The 19,689-nt window shown below is 35.9% G+C and overlaps 1 protein-coding gene across 2 annotated transcripts; it reads left to right on the top strand.

Moving 5' to 3' along the window:
• On the top strand, nucleotides 1-9,976 carry LOC137025029 (aerolysin-like protein). Of its 2 annotated transcripts, XM_067393041.1 has the most exons (3): nucleotides 1-125; nucleotides 381-429; nucleotides 8,870-9,976. In XM_067393041.1, the coding sequence occupies exons 2-3, from the start codon at nucleotides 417-419 to the stop codon at nucleotides 9,832-9,834; spliced, it is 978 nt and encodes a 325-aa protein (XP_067249142.1). In that variant the 5' UTR covers nucleotides 1-125; nucleotides 381-416; the 3' UTR covers nucleotides 9,835-9,976. The 2 variants fall into 2 exon arrangements, with proteins under 2 accessions (XP_067249142.1, XP_067249144.1); XM_067393043.1 differs by lacking the exon at nucleotides 381-429 and having other exon boundaries at nucleotides 85-125.
• Nucleotides 9,977-19,689: the final 9,713 nt, after the last annotated feature.

The raw sequence follows: 19,689 nt of genomic DNA, 5'->3' as shown, positions 1-19,689 counted from the left end.
GTTTTAGGTACTGCCTGTCCTTTTTTGGATCTCTATTTAAGCAGCAGCCTGACCAAACATCTCACTTTTCCAGCTTTGACCAGACCAGCTGCTCTTGAGAAGAAGTTCAGACTGCAGTCATCCATGTAAGTATGCTTTCTCTCACAGGCAAGATGTAGCTAACAGTTTCTAATACTTTGCATGAGATTATCCAACCCAATTCTCTGGCACTCTGAAGGGGACATAGGGGCTAAAGGCATACCTTAAGAAAAAGATAAAAATGCTTTTTCTGAAAGCACTGAATGAGATGCCATAATAATTTAATACAGTTGGTAGTAAGAAATAAATTTCATTATATGAAATTAATATATATTAGTGATGCAAAGTCTGATTCATTTCAGGGAACCGGTTCTTTTCGGACAGTTCGGCTCAATGAAATGGTTCAAAAAGGTACATCTTCACTGGTTCATCTTCATGCTGTGAAGTCACTCATTGTCATGTTATATCAATGAAACGTACAAATAAAGTATTTTGTGTCAACAAGGAATGGGCAGTATTTATGATACATGTATTTCAAATACAAAATAGTATTTTGTCATTTGTATTTGATAGGGTTGATGAAAATGGCTGTGTATTTTGCATCAAAATACTTTAGTGTTTTGTATTTTTGTAGTTTTAAAATACTGTAAAATACTTTGTAAGAAATCTACATGATGACATCATAAAAATGTGGCCTACTCAGTAGTTTGCCCAAACTTATTGAGTTCAGAACAGATGTTAAGTTTTGGTGTTCCTTTTAGTAGCCTAGGCTAAATAGTTTACCAATTTGCATAATGTTCTTAAACTATTATACTGAGCAGCAGCCCCCTATATTTATGATTAACAATCAAATGATTAATTAGTTATAAACTAGTTGCTATGAATACGGGTGCCATCAGTTGTCTTCATATGAATGACTTGTTTGTCATTGAGTCAGTGTTGCTGATGCAAAGTAGGCCCTTCGTTACCAAACACCAAGTAACTAAATTAGGATATAATTATAATTAATTCGCAAACTGTTAAAAATTAAACTGTTGGTTACTTTAAAACTAACCTTCATCTGGGAGATCACAGGGATGTGTGAATATTTGATCTGTTAAATCCACAATATGTAAATTTTCACCACTAGAGGTCTTTTATTCAGTCGCTCATCCTTGATTTTGTGGAATCATGGGATGTGTTTGTCTTCACGTCTACAGCCAGTGGAAAATAATCTGGATGGGACTCGGTCAGACATCATGATTATGAATGAGATTATTAAAGTTACTGTAGTATGAAGCAGAGCAGGACCGAGTGCTGTTGGAGCTGAACGAGACCGCTGGAGCGATTGCTAATAAGAGACGAGCGCAGTCTCGAGAGCAGCGGAACTTTTATTATGCCACAGTCGCCGCTTCTGTTTTTTTTGGAGAAACAAGAAGCTATATAACATGATTAGTTTCAGTCGATGAATGAATCCAAACAGTTCCTCATCTGTCTAATAAAACATATAATACGTTTTATTAGACAGATGAGGAATATAATGCGTCTTTGTTTCCATGGTTTCTACAAAATGAAACCAGAAACTGAGGGTAACACAGGTATGATGTCATTGATAGGCGACACATAGACATGGCCCGTGTCCTGGTTAAAATTGCTTATTTCTCTGGATTTAAACATTCTTGAAAACTTTTGGGATAATGTAAGTACACAAGTCAACAAAATATATAACATTGTTTGAGTGGTTTTTGGATATTTTAATCCAAAAATCCTACTGTACATATTGTGCCTTTAACTGGTTTCATATGTCTGATTTATTGCATGACTCAGGCAGAGAAAAGCTTTTGCTATCAAACATTGTTTACTTAATCAACTGAGTCAGTGTAATGGTGAAGGGATACATCAAATAGGCCAACTGATGGAAGATTTGCGAAGAAATTTCATGCTCCCTTATAAAAGCATTTTTTAATATTTTTAAAATACAAAAATACTGTCGTTTATTTTGATACATGGTGTGGCTGCTGTATTTTGTAGTTTATTTTGATACACTTAAAATTAAGGTATTTGGTATTTTACTTTAAAATACTTTTTGATTATATTATATTTTGATATTTTTGCCTGGTGTCAACGCATATTGAAAAATTCAAATAAAAGTTATTTGTGTGAGCATATTGCTGATTATTGCCTTTCAGTCACTTAATGGAGTTTGTGGTCACAATTTCATTTGTGGATCCTTTATGTCAGATATGATAGACCAATATTGATTAGCCTACATCTTTTAAGATTCGCAACTACATCACATATTATTTACGCAGATTACGCTACATGTCTAATGTATATAGAAAGAATAAACTCATTGATTTCACACAACTTATTATCTGCATGTATAATAAACCATATTTATTTACATCTCTCGACAAAAAGTTTTTTGCAGGTTTTAATAAAATGTTATTTAATAGTAGTCATAATAAGCATATTTCCAGTACGTGCCTCAGTCTTGCGTCAACTCACTCATCAGACTCCTCGGCAATCCTCTGCAAACTTCAACAGCTGGTTGAACCGGCTCAATCAGTTCTTTTTGAGTTGGACGTGCTATTTCGGCTTGTGTGTCTTACATCATCAACCCAGAACTAAAGTTTGATTAGTGAACCTCCTTGACTATGAACCAGTTTCAACCGGCTCAAAAGAACGATTCATTCAAGAACCAAATATCTCCAATATATATTTTTAAATACGATAGTTTCATCATACACACTATATTTTCTAAAGTTTTGGGACGCCTGCCTTTACATGCACATGAACTTTAGTGACATCCCATTCTTAATCCGTAGGATTTAATATGGAGTTGACCCACCCTTTGCAGCTATTACAGATTCAGCTCTTCTGGGAAGGCAGGAGGGGCCTTCCCAGAAGGGGCCCCCCCTGCCTTCCCAGAAGAGCTGAATCTGTAATAGCTGCAAAGGGTGGGTCAACTCCATATTAAATCCTACGGTTTAGGAGTGTGTTTATGGGAATTTTTGACCATTCTTTTAGAAGTGCATTTGTGAGGTCAGGCAGTGATGTTGGTGAGAAGGCCTGGCTCACAGTCTCCGCTCCAATTCATCCCAAAGGTGTTCTACCAGGTTGAGATCAGGCCAGTCAAGTTCCTCCACACCAAACTTGCTCATCCATGTCTTCATGGATCTTGCTTTGTGCACTGGTGCGCAGTCATGTTGGAACAGGAAGGGGTCATCCCCAAACTCTTCCCCCAAAGTTGGGAGCATGAAATTGTCCAAAATGTCTTGGTATGCTGAAGCATTAAGAGTTCCTTTCACTGGAACTAAGGGGCCAAGCCCAACCCCTGAAAAACAACCCCACACCATAATCCTCCTCCACCAAACTTTACACTTGGCACAATGCAGTCAGGCAAGTACCATTGGCCACTGCCAAGACTCGTTCATCGGATTGCCAGACAGAGAAGTGTGATTCTTCACTCCAGAGAACATGTCTCCACTGCTCTAGAGTCCAGTGGTGGTGTGCTTTACACCACTGCATCCGACGCTTTGCATTGCACTTGGTGATGTAAGGCTTGGATGCAGCTGCTCGGCCATGGAAACCAATTCCACGAAGCTCTCTAATCACTGTTCTTGAGCTGATCTGAAGGCCACACGAAGTTTGGAGGTCTGTAGCTATTGACTCTGCAGAAAGTTGGCGACTTCTGCGCACTGTGCGCCTTAGCATGTGCTGACCCCGCTCTGTGATTTTACTACCACTTCGTGGCTGAGTTTCTGTTGTTCCCACTTGCTTCCACTTAGTTATGATACCACTAACAGTTGACTGTGGAATATTTAGTAGTGAGGAAATTTCACGAATGGACTTATTGCACAGGTGGCAACCTATCACGGTACCACGCTTGAATTCACTGAGCTCCTGAGAGTTACCCATTCTTTCACAAATGTTTGTAGAAGCAGTCTGCATGCCTAGGTGCTTGATTTTAAACACCTGTGGCCATGGAAGTGATGGAACACCTGAATTCAATGATTTGGAGGGGTGTCTCAATACTTCTGGCAATATAGGGTATATGGTAATTTTCTCTAAGGTGGACAGCCAACTTAATATACTATCTGAATCTAACCATGTCATATCAACAAATGGAAATGTCAGCCAGCTATTTATTATCATGTTAATTACTGTGCCTTTTAGTGCCACCAGCAGGGGTGCCTTTTACCTCAATCCATACTTTTTTATATTCTTCCGTTATTGAAAAACTGAAAAACATTAACAAGACCTTTGTATCAAAATCTAGTCAAAAATGTTATCGATTCTCATAAATCTACAATGATTTAAAAAAAAAAAAATTAAATATTAGATTAAATTAGTGCAGAATCAACTTTGCGTTGCTGTCCACGTCTCGCAGTACAACAAACCACGCCCTTTCAAGTTGCATCAAATACTTCAAGTTATGCTTCCTGTGAGGAAACAAGCATGGATATCATTGACTAAAACAATCTTTTGAAATTATTTTATGTTTTATGTATGAAATGTTTTTAAGACTCACTTATATTCCTTTCAAATCTTATGAAGTATGAATACTCTGATAGTAAAACAGTAAGAAGAATCTGTTAGTAAAACATAAAATAAATAATGCAATCAAATTAATACAGACCCATTGTTAATTAGCCTATAACTAAAAGCCTACCCCCAAACTTAAACCTTACCTGAAACCTTTAGTTTCATTGTAGGGGGCATAATTTGTTGGAGCATAGTTTGTCGTTCTGCGGGATTCAGTCAGATACAGTCAAAGTCAAAGTCAAAGTTCCAGGTCCAGGAATTTAACTTTATTGACAAGCAACAAAGTGAGATGCCAGCTCCACATCTGAATCTCTTTTTACATTTTTATAAATTTTTCTTATCTGTTAAAACAGTGTAAGATCCACCCCTACAGTTATTTTCCATGATCTCATTTACAGGTGCTCTCCTCCCTTTCTCTTCCTGGAGTCTCCCAAGTACTCCCCAACATTTTTACCACAGTCACTTCAATTAAACTGCTGATGTTGCTTATGTAAGAGATAATTTTCTTTGTAAGGGTGGCTGACTGCCAACTACTGTACATCTTTTGACTTAATCTCTCATGGGCCTTCTGCCAATTAATGGCCAACCCTTTTCCCATTGGCCAAATGAAACATTATATCAAAACAGTCAACACTCCCCGGAGGCAAGAAGCCTTCAATTGACAACCTTAATAATGGTCTTATTCATTTCACATCCTCCTGTTGTCAGGTGGAAAATTACCAGCAAAATATGCTTAGTGGTCAAGCTAACTTCTCAGACACATCTGACCTTTACAGTTACATATTATTTATTATTTATTTATTATTCTCAGGTTAAGTAAAGTAAGTCGAATCTGGCCTAAATTATAAGCATTTTAAAGCTGCAGTCAGTGACTTTTTTGGTTAAAAATTATCCAAAATCAATTTTTGAGCAAGTACATAACCAGCCAGTGTTCAAAACTATCTCATTATCTTAGCTCGATTCACAACGGTAAGCTTGTAATGTTTTATAATAAGAGCGACATGGTGGATTTCCGCTGGAAATTCGGGCATGCAGCTGTTCCTCTGTGCGTCATTACGTCACATCCGTAAACAGAAAGGAAGGAGTCCCGTCGAGAGGCTAGTCGGTTTTATCACGTGAGGACGCAGCTGGTAGCTGATCATTTATAGCCTTTTCTCACAGCAGCTGAAATAATTAAACTTATCATTTTGATGGCGGATTGTAATCCAGAAAGATCCAAATGACAATCATCAGTGACAACTGGAGATTCACCCGTAGTCAAAAAGCAAAAGACTTCAGACTGTTGAGTTGCTACAGAAATTGAAATCTACAGGTAACGCTAATACACACTAAATACATAGTCACGCAATGCTGATGTTGTTAACAATAACAATTTGAGAACAATATAACAGTAATAATAATTTGCACGGTTTGGTGTGATCCAAGCTAAGCGATCGTTAGATTTAATCATCATTGGCAGCACGATTTATCGTAGGCCTAATGCTTTTTTCCTCAGTTGGTCAGAACAAAAGTGGCAGACATGTTATTTACTTGTTTAGATGATATTTTCCAGTGAAAATTCTTATATTGTTCATACTTTCAAGACGTAGAATCTGTGATTCTGAAGTTCAGTATCCACACCGGTGTGGTGATTGACAACAAGCATTAGATTCATCCGCGCTGACGAGCTGTGCCGATGCACAGCGCACGTACAGATAACTGTTCCGCATATGACTGCAATTGCAGATTTCAAACAAGAGATGGCGACAAAGAGGAAAAAACGCGGACTGAAATGGCTCATCTATTGCATTCACAGTAATGTGTGCTTGCAACTGTTTAAAAACTACTTTTTCTAAAACCTTTGCTAAAAAAAGGTAAATTAGAAACGGGTCTAAAGTTATCAGGATCCTCTATTGCCAAATTTGGCCTCTTTAACAATGGAAAAACAGTAGCATGCTTATAGACCACTGGGCAAATGCACTGACTGAGGCATTTGTTAATAAACGGCAATACAGTGAATGTGCCCTTGAGGGAATTTTATGGGAAGTAAAATTTATGGGAATTTAAACATTTTGGTATATTATTATTTATAATAATATTTATAATCAAATCTGCTGTTCGGAGCGCCAAAGTCACGTGATTTCAGCCGTTGGCAGTTTGACACGGGATCTGAATCATGATTCGATACACTGATTCATTGTGCTCCGATGCTTCATGAAGCAGTGTTTTGAAATTGACCATCACTAAATAAGTCGTTTTTTTTTTTTTTTTTTTTGCCGCACTAAAAATATTCTTGTCGCTTTATAATATTAATATTGAACCACTGTACTTAATTTGTGTTCCGAAGATTAACAAAGGTCGTACAGGTGTGGAACGGCATAAGGGTGAGTAATTAATGACAGAATTTTCATTTTTGGGTGAACTAACCCTTTAAGTGTCATTTTATTTATTGCCTTTTTTCCATATCACATATTTTAGTAATCATCATAAATTAGGTATCATTCTTACGAACTCAAGATTCAGCCTGTGAAAACCATTTTGAAATCACATGTTGTTACCACCCAGGTGAAAAAAAAGTACATTTCTATAATGTACTTAAAGTGTTCTATTTTTGCACACTAATTTTGTACTTAATATACTAAAAATTCTTCTTTAGTACTAATTAAGATAATCTTAAGAACATCTAAGTGTACTCAACTGTGCTATTTTGAGACACCATGAAATATGAACTAAAATGTGCTTTTAATATACTATCTCTGTATTTAAAAATATATTTAGCTACCACTTGTAGTACACTATAGGTTCAAATGTACTATAAGTGATATCTAAATACATTTTTTAAATAGAGATAGTATATTAAAAGCACATTTTAGTTCATATTTCATGATGTCTCAAAATAGCACAGTTGAGTACACTTAGATTTTCTTAAGATTATCTTAATTAGTACTAAAGAAGGATTTTTAGTATATTAAGTTCAAAATTAGTGCGCAAAATTAATTAATGCTTTAAGTGTATAATATACACTTTAAGTATATTATAGAAATGTATAGGGCTGCAACGATTAATCGTGATTAATCGTTTGCAAAATAAAAGTCTGTGTTTACGTAATATATATGTGTGTGTTCTGTGTATAATAATTATGTATATATAAATACACACATACAGGTATAAAGTTTAGAAATATATGCATGTATTATAAATATATATATTTATATATATTTTATATTACATATAAACATAAATATTTTATATATAAATATATAAAAATATATACATGAATGTGTGTGTATTTATATATACATAATATATACATATATATATATATATATATATATATATATATATGTATATGTATTTATATATACATAATTATTATACACAGAACATACACATATATATTATGTAAACACAGACTTTTATTTTGTAAACGATTAATCGCGATTAATCGTTGCAGCCCTAGAAATGTACTTTTTTTTCACCTGGGCATGGAAACAGTACTTTAATTTCTTTAAATGAGCTCCTCTAGTGGGTGGTGTCAGGTTTCATATTACAATAATTATTTTAATTACTTTAATAGTAAAAACCTTTTCTAATCTTGATAAAACACATATAGTTGGAAAGGTCTGAGTCTCACGGTTCCATATTTGCCATATTTTCTTTTGTGATAGAAGTGATATTTGGACAGAAATTTATAATTTTTTTGACAGGAGAATGCATAAAAATGTTCAATAGAATGTCTGTGACATATTTTTGGTACAGCGCCTAAACAAAATCTCATAGGAACTTAAATTTTTGTGATATCAACTTAATTAGACATATAGCTTTCATTTGAGAGCAATTGTAGAGTACAATATATTTGATAAAACATACATTTTCCCAGTATAATTTTCCCATAATAAAAAGAACACTAATAGCCAAATAATTCCACTTACTATTGATTTAAATAAAACTCAAATGAAATTTAACTGAATAATGTGTGCTTTTCCACCATCGGGCCAAACCGTTCTCATTGCTTAATTGTTCCATTCCATGCCGGTATGGATTGGCTCATTTTGTTTACACTTAAAGGTCATTAGGCCCTCAGGTGAGATCCCAATTCGTCAATGACTTTGAATGTGACTAACTGAAAGGGAACTGCACATTTTGCATGATTGCCTATCCAGACACACCTGATTCAACTCATCGGCTTATTAGTAGAGACCTGAAGACCCCAAAAGGACGGGTCAATTGAAAAAAAAAAAGTAATCAAACATGTACAGTTGTTGTGTCTCCACAATCTGGGGTGGGAAACACTGCAAGAAAGTATATAGCTGATGCTAATTCTAATCTATGATATTATTTTCAGATCAATTTCATTCCAAGATGTCCTACCCAACAACTATCTTCGTAATTGGAGGAGATGGAGGCAGTCCATTTTCATTTACTGGTGAGAACAACGGTGCCAGTTTAGAGAAGATTTGGGTTTGGGTTGGAGGATGGCAGGTGAAGGCTGTCAGGGTTTGGCTTTCAGATGGGAGAGATCAAACTTTTGGAGAACCAGCTGGAGATCATCAAGAGTACAAGTTCCAGCCTGATGAGTGTTTTGCCTCACTGTCCTTGTGGGGGAACGGAGCAGGAACACGTCTTGGAGCTATCAAATTCAAAACCAGTCTTGGGAGAGAATTCTTTGCGAAGATGACAAGCTGGGGTTTAAAAACAGAATATCCCATTGATGTCGGCTCTGGATTTTGTTTGGGAGTTGTAGGAAGAGGTGGTGTCGACACCGACAGCATGGGGTTCATGTTTCTCAATGAAGTTCAATCAACAGTTCTCACCGATGTCAACTATCCCAATATCAGCCAACTGATACCAAAGGTGGCAGTAGAATCAGTCGAATCCATGACTTACAAGAACGACTCCTCCGTCACTCAAGAACAAAAAGTTGAAACCTCAAAGAAAGTAACCAGCACATCCTCATGGTCTGTGAGTGCAAGTTTGACAGCAACATTTAGTATGGAAGTGAATGCTGGGGTTCCAGAGATTGCAGAAGTTAAGGGAGAATACAGTATCAGCGTTGGAATTGAAGGCACTTACAGTCATGAGTATTCAGACGAGAGAACTGAAACTCTGTCTACTGATATCGATGTGCCACCAGGGAAGAAGGTGGAAGTTAACATCACCATTGGAAGAGCCAATTTTGACCTGCCTTACACTGGCACAGTGAAGATCACCTGCAAGAATGGCAGTGTGTTACAGTACGAAACCCAGGGCACATACAGAGGCGTCACTTACACTGATATGAAAGTGGAGACTAAGGAATCTCCTCTGTAATGTTAAGACAGATTGCACATGTAACACACAAGTTCTTTGATTTGATTGTCAATCATGTATCAGTTGTTTTACATTTAGACCAACTGTAATTCGCTTTGTGTAATCACTTTAAAATAACCTCTAGAAACAGGTTCTGTAATGATTTTTTTAAATGACATTTAATAATAAAAAAAGACAATTTATTAAATAAAACCTGTGTTACAAGCAATCTTTCCTTGAAAAACTTTTCTCAATTGAGTGGAGTGGACTTTTCGACCACATGAGCAAAAATATTCCTTATACCAGACTGGTACATTCACACAAAAAGTGGTTACATCATATAGTTTTAATTTGTAACTTTAATGTGCTATTTCTATTTGATTTGACAATTGAATGATATCAAGCCACATTTCTGAAAAGAAGCAATTCAGGTTGTTCATTTGTTTACAGTCCTGTTAACTTTTACATTTTGAGTTAAGTTTTGAGCAATTGGGAATTATAAAGTCAGTATTGTGATATGAACTCACACTTGTGAGGATAAAGTCAGAATTGCAAGAAACTCACAATTATCTTGTTTTAAAAAAAACAAGCTAGATAGATATTTGAGGACTTGTGCAGCAGTAAATCAGTGTAGCAAATTAGCGGAAATATTAGAAGAAATATTAATAATTAATCATTATGAATATTTGGATCAGTTTATCTGATTCATCTGAGGTAGCTAAATTAATATTACAATCAATCCGTTCATCCAGCGAACACTTTTGATTATTCATTAATTCTAAGAGAAGTGAATTTTTCATGGCCACAAAAAAATAATTGTTTATTAGCATGTACAGTGTGTAAAGTGTGTAACAAGACCAGGAATCGTTAAGTTGACCCTGGTGCAAAATTTCATTTAACGTTTATGCTTGGTTATTGAAAAAACAAAAAACTTAAGTCACTGAAATAAGGCCAAAAAAAGTATATTAAATCTGTGCTCACAAGACTTCTGGGTATTGGAGATTGTAGACTAGAGTTTTTGCTTCAAAATTATGTAAAAATTATCCTACCTACTTGTTCATATAAACAATATATTAATTTAGTTTTTGTAAGACACTTTTTGTCAAGAAACACGGTATGCGTGGAGGCGTGACTCATCATGAATAATGGGTGATTCTCACCTGAGAAGACAAAAGAATCGCATAATGAGTTGTAATTACCTGCATAAATAATGAGCTCTTTCAGTCAGGTAGGCTGTGAAAAAACCCTCTGTGATCATGTCTCAAGCTCATCATGGTGTATATCAAACATACAGAAAAAACAGCAATACTGTGAAATATTATTACTATTTAAAATTATGGTATTTTATTATATACTTTAAAATATAATGTATTTCTGTGATGAAAAGTGTCTGAACAATTATGTTACCTCTATGGCATTTCATATAGCCTTTTAGCATAAAAGCATGCACATTTGGAGAAATATTGATGGATTCACATATGTTATATATATACAGAGGAGTAATATTTATTTAATATTTATTGTCATCACTATGAACGCTGGATACTGTGTTTTCAATTCATACTTGCAGCCTGAGGGTGCTCTGTGCACCTTTAGTCCACAAATTTATCTAAAGAAGAACAGACACCATGTGACATTCCAGGAACTAACAGAGGCCAGAGATTGCTATAACATCCAGATAAACACTTTTCAAGATAATAAATACACAATTTAGACGATTTATGCATGTATTGACTGAATTTGCGTCTGAATAGCGCTCCATCAGTGGGCATGGCCACATTAGCGGATAATGAGCTGAATTACGGACTTCTGACATGGCTCTCTTTTCATACAGATTACATAAACAGAGAATATTTGTTTTCAATTTGACTTACACGATTTAAAACCTGACATTTCAATGTTTCTTTAGACATAAGTCTAATTTTTGTGTCATTAGTATTCACTAAGTTACAGTTCATTTTCTGAGAACTATCAGATTGGACTTCGTTCAGAGGGAGAGGAGAGATCACGCATCATGTTAGTTTTCTTTATTTTGCAAAAAGCACAACATTGTGTTTTTACTCTGAGTGTACACAAATAAAAGAAGATATTCTATAGTTTCAATTGATATATTACTTATGAGTATTTTAAGTCTGTTTTGCTGCAATGTGAAAAAAATCCTGCAAAACGTGCCGGCGCGTTTCCAGACTCCAGAGAGTTCAAGACACTATAAAGACTTCCAACTCCTTGCTTTATGCAAATGAGTTCCACAGGGGAAAGAAGGGTGGGCCACACTTTGTGTGTCCCCTCTGATGCAAGCAGCCAATCACGGCACTCGAATGGAGAATCGCCAAATTGCAATCTCCTCCTCATCGGAAAGAGATAAAGGTACCCTTTCCACAGACATTCCTTGTTCTGAGTCTGCCCGTCAAAGGGGAAAGACATAACAGATATAGCGATCTGGGTCTCAACTCTGTAAGGAGCGAGACTTTAACAGATACAGGGTTCTGAGTCTCCCATCGGGTGAGACAACGGATACACCGTTCTGAGTCCCGGCTTGCGAAGCTGAGATTCTAACAGATACAACACTGTCCTGAGCCTCTGGTCCATCCAGAGATACAACAAAGGTCCTGAGTCTACAACTTGTGAGGCAGCAACAGAGACATAAGATAACGTAACTCTTCCATAGCCAGTCCCAACTCAATCACTTGTATTCTATGTATCTTAAGCACTTTATTCCTTTATCATTCATGGTATTCATTTAGTAGTTGTGTTAGTTATTCTTGTTTATCTTTTTGTTAATAAAATTTATTTTTATTACACTTGCGTCTTCCTTGTGCTGATAATACAGAAGAGGGCCGTGCAGAGACTTTTGGAGGGGCAGGTGCTCAAAGTATAAAAGGGGCACATGGAACAAGGCTTTAAATAGCGCTGCTCAAAATATCAGTACAGCAATATATTGTGATGCATTCCTAGGGAAAATCGGGGAAATGGTCATCTGATGTACTCATAACCACACCTTAAAGGTGCTAAAGAGGATGTTTTGTTTTATACATTTTTGCAATATTACTTGAAACTGTCTTTACTTACTGATAAAAGACTATTTATTAGGTGCACTGAAAGTAATAATATTAATATACATCATCTGTGCACAAGGTAGGGCCTTAAAAACATCAGCCAATCCTTTACGCGATCATTGCGTAAACGATTGGCCCTCTGGCTTATCAATCACTGCCGTGACGTTCCTTGTTAGAGACGTGCGCGGCTGCGTGCTCCAGTAACTTTCCACACTCCACAGGCACCGCATGCAATGTTTTTGTCAGGAGACAGGAATAGCAATTGCAGATTATGAGTTACCTGCGGTGAGTCCAACATAATGAATCCAAAAAAAAAAATGACACAGCGAATGCCGGTGGTAAACACTCGTGTTCCAATACTCGTCCATGAGTTTTGGAGGCGTTCCTTTGAAATGAGCTGTGAAGGAGGGGGGTTGTTCTTACGCATGCGCTCATTTCAAAAACTCAGTAACAGTCTTTGGATTCTCAGTCGACGAAAAAATCCTCTCTATCACCTTTAAGAGACATGTGATCCGAAATCACAACGTCAGCGGTGGCGTGAGTACAAATTCATATTTTAATTTGCGTCCTTGGAAGGACAAAGTAAAAATCACTGCAACAGTGGGATAGGGTGGAGAAGAGGAGGATCAGCTGGAAGGACTTGTAGAGCATGGAAGCAAAGCAGCTTAGCTTTATCATCAGAGCTACTTATGACATACTGACGGGGTGTAAAGTTAGCCTCACCCAGGGACATTACACGTGGCATCACAGCTCCTTAGGAGCTTTGCTTCCACCCTTGAGGAAAAATGTATTACCACCAATTCTTTACCAAAAGTGAGTGACTCCCCTCAAGCCATCTTTGTCCATGAAGTGGCAAAAGTAACCAGGAACAGGCCATCACTGTAGCATGACAGCTTCGATAGCCTGCAACTGGAAGATGCTGGTGGATACTGGTTGGCAGCTTGTTTTCCCCACAGAGATCACAACCTCTATCCTCAGGTCTGATATAGTTCTCTGGTCCCTTCAGTGAAGAAGGTCTTCATCACTGAATTCACTGTACCCTGGGAAGATTCACTGGAAATATTAGGATATTCCCCTGACACCATAGTGCATTAGTTTACCAAGCAAATTTTCATGATCAATGGTATCGAATGCCTTTGAAAGATCCAGAAAAACACCAATACCATACTCTCCTCTTCCAAAAGCATCATTAATTTTCTCCACAAGGTCCAAAATAGCCATATACGTGGTGCTGTTTTTTCTAAAGCCATATTGTGAGGGCTCTAATACATTATATTTCTCAAGATATTCAGCTAGTATGGAGTATACAACTCGCTCTAGAACTTTAGAGAGAAAACTTCAGAGTTTTGAATATCATTTTTATCCCCAGACATGTATATTGGTATTATTTTTGCTATCTTGGTCATTTTTGGAACAATGCCTTGTGTTAACAAAATATTGATAATGTAAGCAAGAGGCTCTGCAATTTCATTTACTATGGCTTTAATAATTATACTACATATGTTATCAGCACCAACTGTGTGTGAAGATTTTAATTTGTTTATGATATTTATCACTTGTTTTGTAAGTAGGTTTTAGAAAAAATGAATTTGTATAATCACCCTGAAGATAGTCTTTGTAATTGGCACCCCCTGGTGGACAAATATTTTGAGAGATTTTTTCCAACAGAGGAAAAGTAATTATTAAAGATGTTCGATAGATTGTCATTACTTGGTTGATTTTGCACTACATTGTCAGGGATGACTGAGATTTTATTGTGGCCGAGTACCTCATTCAACACCTTCCAAATGTGTACCTGTGATAAAATTACAGTATAAAGATCCTAGAACAGGAAAATGTGATAAGATACTGTTGATACATAAAACTAAAGAAAAAGTTTTACATTCTTATTGGTGTGGTAGAGTGCCAAAAAGAATACTATTTTAACCACCTATTCTAAAGCGTTGGTGTCTGCAATACTGTTCCTAAATGTTTTCCAAGGATGTGTGTTTCATAACTGTAATATCTTTCAAGTTTACGGTACTCATAATCTTAAAGTCTGTTCGACCTGGCACGGAAGCGTAGTCTCTGGCGACAGCCATTTAGTACGAGACGTGTCATTTACGGCATTGGTGGAATTGTCTGCAGTGCTGTCATCGGTAAGGTCAGGGTTTCAGTAAGAAGGTGAAGATATGCAGTTGTGTGTCGGGTGGGAAGGGTCATGGCTGTGTTGTCCTTTGCTTGCATTCCTACCGTGTCTCTCATTGGAAGGACCCAGAATTCCTCAGCTGTCACTTACACCCTAGCCAAAATGTTCTCCACCTCCACAGTCACACCGTTTTACTCCTGTCTTCAGTGTCACAAACAGAAGCACATGATGAGGTGTAATTAAAGTGCCCATTAGTGAAAAGAACAAACTGTTCATTTTTTTTTTTTTATCTGTCATTTTGTGACCGATGTGCCACACTGTATCTTGTTGCATGAGCATTTTTCAGTGTTCAACAATACTTGTGAAGAGATTATGCATAAGGATGGTATGATAACTTGTGAGCTGATGTAACAGCATCCAGGAAGGAAATGGTGCTACTTCAAATGAAATTTAACATCTTGGACTGTGTGTTTTAGTTTTTGTCATTGTGTTCACCCAAAAATGGAAATTTTGTCGATTACTGACCTTCATGTAGTTCTAAACCTGTATGACTTTTGTACTGTGCAACACAAAAGTGTGAACAGCCAGATTTAAAAAAATCCTAAATCATTTGAGCTCTAAGGATGGCTTTTTAAAAATTATTTTTATTTTCTATAGGCCTACAGATGCACTGCATTCTCCAGCAAAATCGTTCCAATCATTCTGGAATTACTTTTTTTGTTGTTGTTGAAACGTATAGATTTTTTCATATCGGAGTATATATGGCAGAAAAACAAGTCACACATTGTCAGTTCTGCAGAATACCATATTTACCACAGTAAAACCATAATGATTGAAAAAAATTAATATTTAATATCTCTTTCAAACAGCATAAGAAGCTCTCAGAACCTTTGTCTTTTTAAATCCTTTTTAAAGTTACTGTTGTTATATTTTAGTTATAATATCTGTAGTAAAAATGGACTACTTGGTTACCATGGTAAACTTTGGGAAGGTATGAGGCATAATGTTTTGTCTTGTAAAATGTGGTAGACATTCGTTTAAACAAAATAGTGATATTATTTTCTGAATATTTCTGTATTTCCATTGGACAATTTTATTGCCGTTTGTGCTAAATCTTGACGTCAGCTGGCTGATGATGGTCATAGTAATGTTATGTAAAAGGGTGATGGAGTCAAGTTTTCTCTCTGTCAGTGTTCGAGCTCAGGCCTAAAGGAAATTAGTTCTGACATAAATTAGGTGTGTGGGCCATTATTTCCTCTTGGTTGGTGCAAAAAGCACGCTTTGCCGCAAGCCAAAAACGGATGTCAGTGCATGTGTTTTGCCTTTGACGATACCATAATAAAGGAATTTTGGTTATTACGAGACACTGTTAAAAGCTGAAGACAGGTCAATGGTTTTGCGTTAAGGGTATGAAATAATTTATGGTTTTAATTTAACATTATGGGTGGTTTATTAAATTGTTAAGCCATTCGTTTTGACCATTTTTTTTTTTTTTCATTTTCTGGTCCTGTAAGTGCAAATGTTATGATGCCATTTTTGACTTAAATAATTATTAATGTTAATTGTATTTAAATTGGTTTCAGATGGGTCCATCCCATCACCACATTTCTCATGCATATGTAATGGACATGTCATTTGCATGTCACTCAATTATTTATTGTTTACGAGAAGTGGGTGGGAGTTGTCAAGATGAATCAGTGTGGTACAGGTTTTAATCAAAGGTTAGCAATCTGTTCAATTGAGATTTTTATTGTGTTTGCCTTTTTTTCCTTTGCAATATTATGCTAAGCAGGAAATAAAATGATACTTGGCCGTCACTCTGTCTACTGCTTGATTGACATGGTAATTTTAGAAACCAGCACACCAACAGTTCATGTTTTATAGTTTGTAATAAGCAGGTTTGGCCATGTCAGGCAGGCGGTGTTGAGATATTTTCAGTTGGATGTTTGAAAGGAACCCATAATCAAGGGCAGGAAGTCTGTTGAAAAAGTAAAGCTACAATGTTGTGTCATCTGTTGTCTCTGAACACGTTTACTAGTCTTCCACTGCATTTGGGTTTCGCAGTGGGGTGAAAAACTGTGAAGCCCAGCTTTGGTTTTGTCATTTTTGCTGGCAATGCCAATTCCTGCATCTTAAGAATTTCTTGTGCAATAAATTATAAATCAAAATTATTTATTATATTATTATATATTATTTTCAAATTATTTTAATTACGTTTATTTATTTGTGGAATTATACCTACTATTAAAATAATTACAACTTAAATTAAAACCATTTTATGTTAAGAATTTTCAACAAAATAAATATAGCTTCAAGATATAAGCAAATAGTAAGTGCTTTAAAGGGCATATTGCAGGTTAGAGCTTCAGTGATTCAATGTATAGAAAAATAATGTATTAAATAGATTTTCTTGAAAAATTCACTGATAGTGTGAGGATGTATATGACGCCGTGATTATGTAGTTGTGTGAACTTGAATGTATATATAAGTTTACATACATGGCATGCATGAAATTGGAGTATTTACATTACCAGCACATAATTCAAAGACCTCTTAATCGCCTACGTCACTGTGACGTCACCGCTCTAGCTGGAGGCAAAACATAAATAAGAACTAATAGCAGGCACGCTAAAGGTTTGAGGTTTTGACGTTAAAATGTCGTCTTGTTGTGTTTTTGGCTGCCAGAATAGAAGGAACAGGACTTTTGGTTCAAAACTAAAGTTTTACCAGATCCCGGCAGACATTCCTTCACAGAAATCAAAAAGATGTGGTTGAAAGCAATACAGCGTACAGACTGGACGGAGACGATCATAAATAATACTCGTGTTTGCAGTGCACACTTCATATCAGGTAAAATAATCGATGCATATGTAATGGTGTGTTAGTTACCTAGTACAAATCAGCAAGTTTCTGTTTTATAGGTGAAAAAAGTCACCAACTTTCAGCGCACAAGCTAGCTTAAATGTTAAACAAACATACAGCGATAGATGTGTGTGCCATCCTTTGAATGGTTTCTTAAAATAATCCACATTGCTAATCATAATTAGCCCAGCGTTAGGTTACATTAGACAATAAGCCTTGACAAAATTCCCCGAACCACCCGAAAGTAATTCATATGTTGTCTAGGAAATATCCAAAACTTAAGTTAATTTACAAAAATAGCTGTCACAGTCCCGCAGAGTCGGTGACTGTACATATTCGGACAGTTCTGAACCTTCTTCTGCATCTATGTTTAATAAATCCCTCCTAAAACATGCTATCTTACGCTTGTCAACATTGAGTCCAGCGTCTCTTTTTGCCTCCAGCTAAGCCCCGCCCACCAGGAAACATTGCAATGTTTACAAACTTTTAAGGGGTCTATACGTTTACAGTATATACATGGCATGCATGAAACTGGAGTATATACATTACCAGCACATAATTCAAAACTGTTTTATTTAAGTGTGAGACTGTATGCATGTGTACATAATTTGTATTCATCAGTGTTGAAACTGATTGAAGTAAAATCCGAAATACTCGGAACAGCCCGCCAAGCGCTTGCAAATTGGCACGGAGGACGGGGAACCAGTGTTAATTTTGACAGCAAATTTTGATTTAGTTTTAGTCATAGTCTTTTGACTAAAATGCCATTTAGTTTTAGTCATATTTTAGTCATCGGAAATTGTTTTAGTTTTAGTCTAGTTTTAGTCGACTAAATATCATAAGATTTTAGTCGACTAAATCTACAGTAGAATTAGTCGACTAAAATCTAATTTAGTTAAATTGTAATGCATTAAGCATTTCTCTAACAATACACAGATCCTATACACTGATATAGGCACATCTGATATTCCCCAAACTGTTTATGTTCACCCAACTGTACTTTGCTCACCAAAGCGGATGGTTTTTGACCGTTCAAGTGCAAAAACACGTGAAAGAGCAAAATTCAGTACTTTTCAGGGATTGACACACTTATCATTGAGGTAGGCTACTATTATAGATTACATTTAAAAAAATTTATTAGATTTGATTTTTAGTTTTTCCTGCTTTCATTGTAATTTTAGTTAAAAGTTTTAGTAATTTTTTGTGTTTATGTCTTTTAGTTTTTGCTTTGTCTATGCAAATGTCTATAACTTTTTATTTTTTGTTTATTTTAATACCTCGGGTTAAGCTAAAGCTTAGAAACTATTAAGTTTACATTTTTATAAGTTTACATTTTTATATATTTATCTTTTATTTCAGTTAATGATTATTTCAAGTAATGAAGATTTCTTTGGTTTTAGGTTTAGTTAACAATAATAACCCTTATACTTGTAAAATATATTGAATAATGTGTCAAATAATGTTCTTATTCTTTCCTTCCTGTGACAGAAGATACAGTAGTTTACTATGAATTAAACAGAAATTAAATTAAATACAGTTTATTGTTTAAACAAAATAACAATAATGACCAGGAAAAAAATAATAATTATAAACCATCCCGATATACACCGTGACTCTTATTCTGAAATGTCTGCAGTCTGCACTGTAGCAGGCTGCTCATGAGGGAGATAAAATATGCATTCTTACAACCGTTTAAAACATGCTACCATATAAACATTGTGTAGTAAACATTGTCATAATTCATCAACATTAGCTTATAAGCAATCGCTTGGCATAAATGTGCGCTATTCATTAATTGCGCAGCAGTCAGATGTGCTGCTGCTGCACGAG

The sequence above is a fragment of the Chanodichthys erythropterus genome, chromosome 8 (genome assembly GCF_024489055.1).
Source record: "Chanodichthys erythropterus isolate Z2021 chromosome 8, ASM2448905v1, whole genome shotgun sequence".
NCBI lineage: Eukaryota > Metazoa > Chordata > Actinopteri > Cypriniformes > Xenocyprididae > Chanodichthys > Chanodichthys erythropterus.
This window is presented reverse-complemented; position numbering and strand designations above follow the sequence as displayed.